This window comes from Miscanthus floridulus, chromosome 8, assembly GCF_019320115.1.
Source record: "Miscanthus floridulus cultivar M001 chromosome 8, ASM1932011v1, whole genome shotgun sequence".
Lineage (NCBI taxonomy): Eukaryota > Viridiplantae > Streptophyta > Magnoliopsida > Poales > Poaceae > Miscanthus > Miscanthus floridulus.
In genome coordinates, this window is record NC_089587.1 from 98,234,113 (window position 1) to 98,247,350 (window position 13,238).

General features: G+C 41.3%; 1 protein-coding gene across 1 annotated transcript; it reads right to left on the bottom strand.

Annotated features, from left to right (window-relative positions):
* Positions 1-229: 229 nt before the first annotated feature.
* Positions 230-12,196, bottom strand: LOC136469619 (AUGMIN subunit 1-like). Its single transcript, XM_066467739.1, has 4 exons — positions 12,012-12,196; positions 1,553-1,687; positions 1,321-1,447; positions 230-421 (listed from the first exon to the last, which is right to left on the bottom strand). The coding sequence occupies exons 1-4, from the start codon at positions 12,194-12,196 to the stop codon at positions 230-232; spliced, it is 639 nt and encodes a 212-aa protein (XP_066323836.1).
* Between the last annotated feature and the right edge of the window lie 1,042 nt (positions 12,197-13,238).

The following is a 13,238-nucleotide window of genomic DNA, read 5'->3' on the forward strand; positions in this document are numbered from 1 at the left end:
CGGCCCGCACCCCTTCCCCGCACCCGCGCGCCCCATCTCTGCACCCGCGCGCCCCCTCCCCTCCCCGCACCCCCTCCCAGCACCCACGCACCTGCTCCTCCCCGCCCTAGGGTTTTCGACCGGCCGGCGACGTGCCTCCCTAGGGTTTCCACCGGCGGGCGGCCTCCGCGCACTAAGTGTAGGAAGACCTAATACAAAGTCGCTCTCTTTCCCTCTGCTTCTGCTCCATTCACACGCACGCCACCTCCATAGGCCCCGCCGCCGCCGCCCACCTGCTCGCCTCCACACCACCTTCCCTGTCAGCTGCCTGGCCCCGGACACCGCCCGCCCCGGTGGTTGGCCCTGACCGGCCGACCGCCCCAGGACAGCCCGTGTGGGGAGTTTCCCCTGTGCAGGTTGCCCGCCCCAGGACCTGCTCCAGCTTTGTTTCGCATGGTGGTTGACGGTCGTCTTCAACCTATGCGCGTCGCCGGCACCTCATCTCCAGCCTCCACTAGTCCCCGCCACATCTCAATCTGCTGGAGGAGCTGAGCCCACCGGTGACAAACTCCCCGCCTAGATCATATCTTCTCAATCTGACGTGCGACTCCCGCCAGGTGCTCATTTCCCTCACCCTTTCTCTCCCTCTTCTCTATTGCATGCATACAAGAATGTCTCCAGTAGGATGAATGGTTAGTGAGCAAAACTGAGTTGACTTGAATCAGTTGAGCAAAAAAAAGTAGACACTGCATATATGATTTAAGATGTAAATTGAAAACTGAGTTGACTTGAATCAGTTGAGGTTCAGATAAATGATTTATAGTCAGCACTATGCCCATCAAAAGAGAAAAAAAAGAATAATTGTTTATTAAACTTTGAAGAATGCATGGCTTGGTCTCCTACATATGACCTTCTGAAACTTTGTACAAAGACGAGAATAGCTCGGTCAAGCCTTTGCTTACTTAATTCTTGATATCTCAACTTGTTAAATAATCCACCTTGGGTTCAAAACCATGTTATGAGGTATGCTTAAAGCTATGTCTATAAAGGTTGGCTGCATAATTGCATAACAGTTGTGCTAAGTCTATCAAAGCTTCTTAAAATCTAGAAATACCCTATCTAAGATGATTTGGGTGTTGCACATTCTATTCAACAATCATGTATTATAATTATTGTACCTAATAATTAACCAATACATGAAATTGATAGCTTACAAGCTATTGCACTAGTTGACAGTTTCGATTTAGGTGATTGTCGTCCACACCTAGCATGTCAAAATCAAGAACTAGAAGCACAAGCAAAAGCCAACTCCTAATATAAATAATACAAAATTCTATTCACCTTATAATTTGAGACTTTGAGGATATATTGTCGTTCCTTGGAGTCCATCATAACAAGCTTTGTTTGCCAATCCGTCATTTGCTCTACTTGTTGCTTCTCCACATCATTTTTAAATTTCTCCAGCATCCTAGAAACAACATAAGTACTTATCATGTTTGACACAGAAATCTAGGTGACAATGATAACTAACGAGTGAGAACTCAAACTATGAAATGAACAGGTTTCCACTCACTTCTTCAGCTCAGTAATCTTGTTTATGGCCTTCCGCATGTAATCAAGTAGTGCTTTTGACTCCTTATGCACTTTGTCCCTCTTCTCCTCCACCTCTGCTCGCCTGAGAGACAAGTCTGCACTTGCCACCACAAAGCTGCAAGACAAATATTTTAGAAACTAGTAAAAAAATGCCAAACAAAAAAGAATGATGTGACAGTTCCTATACCACCCAAACACCAAACAGAATCAAATGCAATACATACATTCAGAAAAATTTCTTGTATATACAACATTGAGGACATAGTTTTACATGTTTGCCAATTTAGATTTTTGCTTTGAGTTCCATTAATTCATGTTAGTTTAGTCTCAATTTAGTGTGGATCCAAACCAAACATAAATGCAAAAATAGCAGAGTGCCTCCATCAAGCGTTAGTTTTGTTAATTTCTGTGGATCAGAAGCTGGAGGGCATAGAAGGTTGTGGAGAGATGTGGTTTCTTGTAACAAATGTTGGTAGTTTGTCATGGTTGTAAGGCAGCCCTTTATTGGGTTTTGTTCTGGATTCAAAATGATTGACTTAAACCCTGCACTGTAATCTGAATTGTTGTCCTTTCATCTTTATGAAAGATGAGACATGGCCCCAAAACTCTACAAAAAATGGAAGATTCATCGTTCATGCAATGGCAGTAATAAAATTTAAAACACTGAACATATGTACCCGTCAGAAGTACAGATCTCTTAATTTTTTTTCCTTTTTTCCTTCACTTTTTACAGAAGTCTCACCATGTTATGTGTGTTTGGTATAATATCTGCTTTGCTATGTTAACATCAAAACTAGTTCCTATTGCACACTGTAGTTTTAGTGCTTTTCCTAAGCATTAGAAAGGTTGAGTTATCAGTCAGTTTTTCAGTTAAGTTATCATGTCTTGCTATTTTTCTACTACTTAAGTGCTTGAACTCATTTCCTGTCATTTGCAACAGCTGCTGCTTCTACTACTCTCCTATATGGCAATAGCTGCACTGCTACTTTTTTAGCAGCAGCTGCTGCTCCTTTGCTGAGTTAAATGATATGCAGACCTCTCTTCTCTCTTCTACTCACCTCTCTTCTCCTCTCTTCTATTTTCTCCTCTCTTCTCTCTTGTTTGGCAGCAGCAGTTGCTCCTATTCTAATTTAAATAATGTGCAGACATCTATTCTCTCTTCTCTCACCTCCCTTCTCCTCTCTTCTCTCTTGTTTGGCAGTAGTAGCTGCTCCTTTGCTGAGTTAAATGATATGCAAACATCTCTTCTCTCTTCTCCCTTCTACTCACCTCTCTTCTCTATTCTCCTCACCTCTCTTACTACTCCTACTCCTACTCCTCTTACTACTCCTACTACTACTCCTCTTACTACTTGCTACTCCTAAGTGTCTGCTGCTCTTACTCTACTGCTACCACTCTACTGCTAAACTTACTCTACTCTACTACTTTCTACTTACTACTACTACTTGCTACTCCAAGCTACTAACTGTTGGCTGCTATTGCTTTTTTTGCCAAATCTCCCAGGACTCGCCCAGGACTTGTTGTCCTGTCTTTTGCCATCAGCTGCTGCACTATGTTTGTTAAGCAGATGTTGCTTTTTTTGCCAAATCTCCCCTCTCCTCTCCTCTCCTTTGTTTTGCCGATGATGAAATTGTCCAAGTCCATACATTATATGGAATATGAGCTAATGATCAAGAACTTGTGAGGAACTTGGCATCATTAGCAACCGCCCCTACATTACCTTCTCCTCTCTTCTCTGTTATGGTGCTTTGATGCTCCAAGTTCAAGATCAGATGATGATTGACATGTTTCTGAGGCCTCTGCTACTTCTTGTTTTTTTGACATATTGTTGTTTTATAGGACTACTTTATTTTATAGACCTTTTTTATTTCTTATACCTTCTTACGTACCTAAAGCACACTTTCTTACATCTATTAGAACAAAGCATGAAATAATGTCGCAGACACCAGATAGTGCAGCTCGATGCCCCGAGCATGATGAGCAGCCAACCCTTGAGGAGCAAGCACTAGAGGACCAGCTTACTCAGGAATAGTTCGATAACGAGGTAGAAAAGGATCTAGAAGTGATGCTTACTCAGGAGCAGTGTGACGAGGAGGAAGGCCTCGAAGGAGAGGCTGCTGAAGGCGAAGAAGAAGAGGATGATGATGATGACTCAGAAGAGGGATATGAAAGTCCTAAGGATCCTTTCCCACGTGAAGCCAGAAGGAGGCCAACGGTGGAAGATTTGGACAAGGATTTTGACCCAAACGAAGAGGTAGGGAAAAAGCCTTAGCTTGTAAATTTTGCTAAAGCTTTGGTTGTGTTACCTCTACTAACACTTTGACCTGTCATATATACAGGTCCCTCCTGAAACTCAGAAAAGACGACGTCGACGTTGGCGACATCTCGCTGGACAAGACGGAGTAGAGGAAAGGAGAGCAGAGGCAACAGCCATAGAGACGGATCATGATGCCTCTGCTCCACAACCTCAAGACACAACCATGATTACCAAGCCTAAGAGGAAACGAGGGGATAGAAAAGGAAATCTATATCCAGATAAGGCATGCTATGTGATAATGGAGGTCGAGCAAGCAGGGGAGATCCTTGAGCCGAAGGAATTAAGAGGACGATTCCATAATGCGATCGGGGCCCTAGTAAGAGATAAATTGAACGCAGCAATCCCTAACTAGAAAGAGGTACTAAAGAACATAAAGAATGCACTATGAGATAGGCAGCTGAAGCTCAATTTTAGATTTCTAGAGGGTAAGCATGAATTGGTAAAAAAAATGCTATCAAGATGATGGGAGAGTCATTCCGACGTGGAGGTCAGAGCTCAACACGAAGTATATCCAAAAGGGGTTAACTCCCTTCAATGACTTCGATAAAATAACTCCTAGTCAATGAGAGGAGCTCGTGGCTCAAAAGACTTCACTGGAGGCATTGGAGCTCAGTGCCCGTAACACCGAGCTAGCAAAGAGGAACAAACACCACCATCATCTAGGCCCCGGTGGCTACTATGCCAAGGAAAAGCAGTTTAGGAAGATGGATGAAGAGGCTGCAGCTGCTGGGAATATCGATGTGATGAATTTGAAGGTACGCTCAAGGAACTAGATATATGTGAGGAGTACAGAATCATCCGGTGGTAATCTTAAGTTTGATAAGCCAGAGACCCAAGAGGCAGTATCAAGGATACTGAAATATGCTAAAGACAAGGAGAAGGGCTCATTCAATCCTTCTAGAGAGAGGGACGAGCTTAGCCTTGGCTTAGGAAACAAGGAGCACACAGGGTGCACCATGGGGCTAGGGAAAAGGATGACCTAGAAGCAAGGATTCAAAGAGGACAGGCACATGTACAAGAAACATGGTAGAGACTGGGAGACTTATCTTAAGCTCCAAGTGAAGGCTCTAGTTGCGAAGGCGCTGAAGGAGCAAGGACTATCTACGGAGCCATGGATATTAGTGACGCCACTGGGAGAACTGGCATTAGTTGGCAGCCCTCCGAAAGTTCCTAGCAGCCAAGGTTCCACTGCAGTCACAACCCTCATCGATCACATATGGGAACCAACTAGTTGCACCTTGGTGTTTCTCAGCAGCTGGCAGAACACTGTGATGGAGGTGGCAATAGGTGTGGCACATCCTCCCGGTGGCTTACACCACAATAATAAGATACCGCTGGACTACACTAGGGTCGAGGTGCATATAGTGAAGCCTGAGTTCATGCAGTGGAGAATAGACTATGCAACTCCTGAGGAGCTGGTGTTACTCGGAGACGTTATGGGGCATTTCATTCTCTAGCACAAACGGAACATTATATTGACTGCTTCTTCGTCGCCTCCCCCTCTCCCAAATTTGGAGCGGGTTGTTGAGGTCGGGGAGATATTTTCACCGTCTCGTGACCCCCACATTCCTAAGATGCCACATTCTTCCCCGCCTCCTAGTGAGCATGTGCCTAATGAGATGCCACAACCTTCTCCAGCTCATACCGAGCAAGTGCATCATGAGATACCATAGTCTTCTCAACAAGCACAGCCGATACATGAATAACAAGTGCCTCCTGAAGAAGGTGATGCACAAGAAGATGAGGACGTGCCTGAATGGGAACTTCGAAAGAAGCATCCAATCACCATAAGGCTAGTTTATGTTCCGATCAAAGATGTCTCATCGGTGTCCAAGTGGTTTTCCCATGACTAGTTCAAGCCTGAGAACCAAGTTAAAAAAGTCCCATCACGGGGTTCTGAGGAGGCCATCACTAGCAAACTCCACTAAACAGCAAAGCAGTATCCAAATGTTGATGCCATCAAATGGTCAAAGGATTGCCCAAAAATATATAAAAGAGGCAAGCCCTTCCTACCAAACTAGCACATCCAGCGCCTACCACTTGGAATGAGAAGGTTCCATGATTGGTACTTGTGTGTTCTCCTAACGAGCATAGATCTTGTACAAGCATGCTTTCCCACCGGCACATTTGGAAGCCCATCCGAGAAAATTGTCTTTGACTTCAATGACATGCAGACATGCTTTCACCTGGGAGAAATGGAGATGAATCTAATTCGCACGGGGTGCCTATAAGTTCTTGTCCTCCCGATATAATATGAATGTAATCTTTGAATTTTGTTGTAACTAACCCACGCTGTGATTTGTAGAATGCAAGGGCACATTGTCAAACAAATGCCAAGTGTGAAAGCCGGGTATGTAGACCCTCAAGCTATAGCCCAAATAAATTTTAATTACCCTAAATGGTGGACACTATATACCAAAGAGCTAGCTGTTGCAAAGACTCTTCGGGAGAAAGAGCGCATCCGTACGACGAAACTAAGGAAAGAGTCCTTTAAGGTTACGGCATACATTGCCCTGGCTTTCAAAAATCTCCAACAACACTCTACTATATGGCTACCATACAACTTCGAGTAAGTTCAACTCTATACTTAAAGCTTTGTTCGATATATTTTATTCGATGCAAAAGAACTTATCTAGTTCTATGATTAAATCCATGCAGCAACCACTGGATTTGTATAGCCATCGATGTCGGGAGGAGCATGGCATGGGTCTTTGATTCATTAGATAGGGACACGGTGACATACAAAGACTTCATATTGATTCTCAAGACGTATACATGTCGACAATCCTCATTAGCTTATATGTTTGTATACATACTTGTAATGTTCACTTTTGGATACTAACAAGTTGTATTTGCTAAAATAATTCAACCAGGGCATTTAGGTTCTATGTCACTAATCATCATGGAAGGCATGATCTAGCAAGAAAGGAAAAATTGGCTATGAAAACACTATGTGCGGTAAGTGTAACTTACTTCTTCAGTACTCCATTATATGGCTATCAAAAGCATTACTTAACATTTTCATATGCAAAACACACAGTGCCCCAAGCAGAACCCTGGGAGTGTACATTGTGGATACTATATATATTCTATGATGAGTAACACCGATGCCTACAGGAGACACCCCTTAAAGGTAAGTTTGAACCTCTTCACCCGTAGTATAAAAACTCCGTACATGGTATGAAATACTAAACCGAAACTTGTTCTCTTGTAGTGGAGAGAAGAGAAAGGAATAAAAAGAGACCCATACAAGGATGACCAACTCTTAGAGCTCATCGGCGACCTTTGCAACTTCATATTGGACCAGATTGTACACGTCAGAGGCGCCTATCATGACCGAGAGTTTGAGTTAGGTACAAATCCTCAGTACCAACACATTCGTGAGACTGAAAGGCTAGCTCTAGGACGTTGATAACAATGTGTATGGAATTTGTATATTTAATGGTGGATTGTATATATTCTTGTGAATTGGACTTATAATTGTAGTTTATAGAATACTCTTGTGCTTGTAGTCGCGATCGCGGGCATTCGGTAATATGAACACGGTTCGAAACATTGGTCGCGGGGCGTTCGACAACGCGAACGTTGGTCACGGGGCGTTTGGCAACGTGAACGCGGTTCAGAACGTTGGTCGTGGGACGTTCGGCAACGTGATTTTGAATTGTAAATTTAATTTTTTTAGCAGAAAAACATATTGTAGGGACGGTTCTAGATTGAACCGCCCCTATAAATACCTATTTGTAGGGGCACCTGGTACTACAACCGCTCCTATAAATCGATTTGTAGGGGCGGCCTGGGAACCGCCCCTACAAATGCATGATTTGTAGAGACAGTTTGGTAGGGGCGGCTGGCCAAACGACCCCTATAAATGGTTACGAGCCGTCCCTAAAAATTGATTCTGTAGTAGTGACTTATCCATGTTACCTTAAAAACACATGAGATATACAGTAGAATTATTTATCATGACAACCAAATCGTGAAAGGTAAGAGAGGATATGATTCCTAGGTTAGTCAAGAATAGAGATCTATTTGATTATTAGGATTTCTACTCATCCACGTTATTACCTTATATAAAACATGTTCACGCATAATGTTTTTTTTTATGTTTTGGAATCGGACTCTGTATCGCGCTAGAGAAGAGCTATTCAAACTTATATGAGCAAGGATTATTTTATATATATACTAGGTAGCGTGCCTGTGCGTTGCTACGAGACAACTAAATCTTTTGTACTAAAAACACACGGATCGCACGATAAGATAACAATACTGTTAAATTAAATACTGACGTTAAAGTGACATTTAATTTAAAAAGCAAAGTTCGTGAAATTAACACAGTCACAGAGAGCGCGGCGTCGTAGGCTCATAAAATCTACTGTATAGACTTTTTCATGATATGGCTAAGATAATATTTTATATCGGCAGAAAGAATTATCCGATATCCATTTCTTTCATGCACCAATAAATCCATGAATAAGTTTCGCTGTATCTCCATATAATCCTGTACACACAGGTTCGAGTATATATGTAAATATTAGTGCTTGTCACATGGATAATACTGTGTGTCTAAAAAAATCTCTCATAAATTTTTAAAACAAAGTATGTTATACTCACCGTATAAATATGTGTGGATTTAGGACTATTCCACACAGACATATATTGTAGAATAAGGTATCTACTTGAGTGTCTGTTCTAAGATGTTGAATTAGGTGTTATAATTCTTAATTTTGACACATATTTTAGGTCAAAGCAACCAATGGTGACATTTTTCTTAGTGGTGCATAATTTTATGGTGCACCTCTTGACTATCTGAGTAAGGACAAGTTAGCACTGCAAAAGCTCAGAAAAGCTGCTGAGAAGACCAAGGTTGAGTTTTTCTCCACTATGCATACTAAAACCTATTTCCCCATTTATCATTGCCGATGCTTTTGATGCAAAGCAATTCAACATTACCATGATCAGATATATAAGTTTGAGTCTCTTGTGAGCAATCTCATAGAGGGACTCTCATTCTTTATGTGATCTGCCTCAAGAATATTGGTAGGACGATGGGCCCATGTTGGAATGTCGCACCAAAAAGTGTCCATATTTTGTCCACGATTTATTTCTCATGAATACATGCGGGTACTATGATAACATTAACTACACCAAATAAAAGATTAGAGAAAATTTACATTGCCTCTAGAAAGATTTATTTATTAAGTTCTTTGGACTCTACAGGTAGTTTTGAAATATCTGTTTGCATGTCTTACCCCGTATCCTAATTCAAAATTTTGTAGTTTAATTAGAATATTTAGTTGATTGTATATATATAATATTCAATACAAGAATAATCTATACATGATCTTCTTGAAAGATTTCTGCAGTGTAAAGACATCTTTGTTTTTCATGCATGCCCGTGATAACGCTACGGTAAAAACAAAAGAATAATATATCAATTAAAAAATAAAAACAAAACTCATGCTCAAAGTCAAAGAGATAAATTATGGATGTTTGAATTTTGTCATCCATTATCTACTAGCGTACCTATAAAATAGACTGAATAAACAATTAAACATAGATAGAAAACTAAATTAATGAAAGGATCATTGCAAGACATCAATCATCTCATAGCTTCGGACAATATCGCAAAGCTACTAAAAACTGTAACTGTGCCCTCACCTCAAGCATTGTCCAGATAAATGGATTACAATGAAAGAAATGGATATCGGAGATTTCTTCCTGCCAATATAAAACATTATCTTAGCCGCATCACGGAAATATCTATAAAGTAGAGTTTGTGAGCCTGCGACGCCGCGCACTCCGTGATTGTGTTAAATTCATAAACTTTGCTTTTTGGATTAAATGTCACTTTAACGTTGGTATTTAATTTTTATAGTATTGTTATCTTGTCGTGTGATCCGTGTGTTTTTAGTATAAATTGTTAGTTATCCCGTAGCAATGCACGGGCACGCTACCTAGTATAAATATAAAGAATGGAAAAGATGATAAGAAATATTAGCATTATGCCAACTCCTTTTGATTCTTTACAAACACATCTGAAATTTAACATGTGGATTGTGGGCTGTGGGCATCAAATCAAAACAACAAAAAGAACATGGATTGAACCATAAGTAGCATTTGCCTTCTTTTTTTTAAAAAAGAAAGGTAATGTAAAGTTACAGAATTGTCAATCTTATCAGCATCATTAATTTTTGGCAATTGTAGAACTCAACCAAAACACCTATTGAAGTGCTACATCCCTAGCTAGCAACCCAATTAAGAGTAAGTTCTCGCAAGCCTAGCTCCCCAGCCATTATTAAACTGCATGAAGGGCTCCGAAATGAAGACCACTATTTAAAAATTGTTTCCTTCCATACATAATTATGGTTTCCTTCCAAGCATGATTATTGTTTCCTTCCATGCATGATTATTGTTTCCTTCCATGCACGTGGCCTCAGGTGATCGATTTGTTTCTTCCAAAGCAGACGGGGATCGCAGGGATGGCAGATTCTTTTTCTATCGCGCGGGGTGGGCAGACGGACGAACCAAAACAAATGTCGCACCAAAAGATGTCCACGTTTTGTTCTTTTTAGTTGTAGTATATATATATATATATATATATATATATATATATATATATATATATATATATATATATATATATATAGGGAGAGGCTATTCAGTAGCCAGCTACAGAATAAGTTATTCTGTAGCCACCTTTATTTACCATAATTTTATATACTAATTTACGATAATGTCAATATATATTTACTATAGTTGGGTTACTATAATACACGGGGGTATTTTATCATAACGTTGTAGTAAACCACTTAGTAAGAAGTTACTATAATCTCATAAATTAACATAGTAATTATCGTAACTCAAAGTGGCTACAGAATAAGTTATTTTGTAACCAGCTATAGGATAGTAGTTCTATATATATATATATATATATATATATATATATATATATATATATATATATATATATATATATATATATATATATATATATATATATATATAAGTCCGGACGAAAGAAACTCTCTATTGTCTGGTAGTTAGAGGGAGACAGACAAAAAAAATGGACTGAAATTTTACCTCTTTATTATTAGGTATAGAAATAAAAATCCTAGAATCTCATCCAAACAGGCTAGATCCTAGTAGAATCTAAATAAAACACATCAGATTATTTTTTATCTAGATTATCAACCAAAACCAAACGGTACCTACGGAAGCAATGAAGGTGGTATATATGTTGTCAATATTTTTTTTACTGTGTTGCAATTACATTGAGCTTGTAACGTATGGCTGCTTAAAAATCATGAAAAGTGGGATTATCAGGGAATATAAAATAAAATTACAAATGCAATCATAAAGCCAACCATTTGCTGGCTGAGATGAGAACCAGTCATATCTTCTTCTTCTTCTTCTTCTTCTTCTTCTTCTTCTTGGCTGTGGCTGAGCTGTTCTGACAATTTGGCTTATGCTGATGCTTATGATGAAATGTTGTGAGAGAAAAATACTGTTCGTTCGTTGAAAAGTACTGCTGAAGTAGTGTAGCAGAACAAGACGAATATTCTTTTCCTAGCAGTAAACCCTATGGTGAGGATTGAGCAACAGGTTACAGAATCAGGTATGCTGATGCATTCCTCACCTTAATTTGCCAAACTTAAATGTAAATCAGGCCGGGCTAGTAGAAAAATGCATCGAACTAGGGTGAAACTCCAGGCATGGAAGTGTCAACCAGGAAATGAATCCAGTCATGGTTCAAGTGCTCTGGACCAAGATAAATGTGTGCAAACATAGTCGAAACCGATTTGTGTTTTGGGTTGATAACCTGGCCCAGCTTCGATGGAAATGTATCTTCAGCCAGCCCGTAAGCATTGATGTCCTCTCAAAGCATTCATGGTTCAACTGCATCTCTGTTTGTCAACTTTATTATTAGCAGCAGCGAGCTGCAAGTATGGTTACATTAGGCAAGTCTACAGATTGTAGAGCTTGAATTACAGAGCACTGGGAAAGGTAATGCTCATAAGAGCAGTAGGTCTCTAAGTTTGAGTCATGAGTGCTGTCAGCTTGGCACGCTAGTGCGTCAGCTGTGGTATTGAGGCGCCTGCTGATCTTGAGGATCCTGGATGACCTGGTTGTTGAGTGATTGGAGAAGATCTGGCTGAAGGGCTTAATCCTCCAGTCTGGAGGGTTGGAGAGATCAGCCATGTTGAGGAAGTGCACCAACTGTTCACAATCCGACAAATAGTTGCAGTAGTTGATATTCAAACTGTGAGTAACTAAGGAAGCAATGGCAAGGCTAGCAGCCTCGGCCATGAGCACAGAGGTGCATGCCGCAAGTCTGGCCTTGATGTAGATCGTCTGGGTTGGATGTGCCTGGAAATTCAGGATGAAGACACCAAGACCGGCCGTCCTTGGTGGCGAATTTGGTTGGTCCGGCGTAGTAGATGCATCAACATAGCATCTAGTGCCTTGTAGAAGAGCTAGTGTGGAAATCCTGTACCTGTTCGTCATTTGCACCTGTGGCGGTGAAAGTGACATACCTGATGGAGCAGGCGTCGGTTCCTCTGGTTGGTCGGGATGGACAGTAGGCGTGTTTGCAGGCTGAGTCGTGGATTCACCAAGAGCTGCGGTTTCTGCATTGAAATCATTCATACCTTGTTGAGCAGACGGAGATTGATTTGGAGTCTGTTGTCTGACGGTGTTGCTATTAGCTGTGATGGAGGCCAGCGGAACAATTGCATGAGTATGGGTATTTATTGTTAGCCTACAGGATCATTGGCTCAGGTGAGTGAACCACTCATCAGTCTTACCGAGCACTCGTTAGTGTTGCCGAGCACCCACTAGCTAAGCCGACCACGAACAAGCGTTGTCCGTCCCCACACACTATGGTCCGTCCCCACACACTATGGCTAGAAGTTGAAGAAGAGGGAGAACAGAGCATACACACAGTACCGGACACCAGCGTTGGCCGAAGCCCTGTATGGCAGATGACAAATCTGAACTCTCTTTACTGAGTTGCCGTGGTAGTCTATTTATACAACTCTATCCATCTAGTCCTAGTACAACGCACATGCTGCAACGGTAACTAGATAACACAGCAGGACTGATTTCTGCGCCTGTCCCTGCATGTGGCTACAGTGCGGCAGGTGAGCCATTCGGCGCCTGTCTCTGCAGCGGCTACAGTACCACAGTAGGGGGCCTTTTCGGTGCCGTCTTTTCCTTGTTGTGTGTTCACACAAGGAAAGCAGTAGATTATTCTAACAATTCTTCCCCAAATCTATGTCGATCATCTCCTTTAGCTCCGTGAGTCTAAGACGTCCGAACGGCTTGGTGAGGACGTTCACGAGTTGCCGAC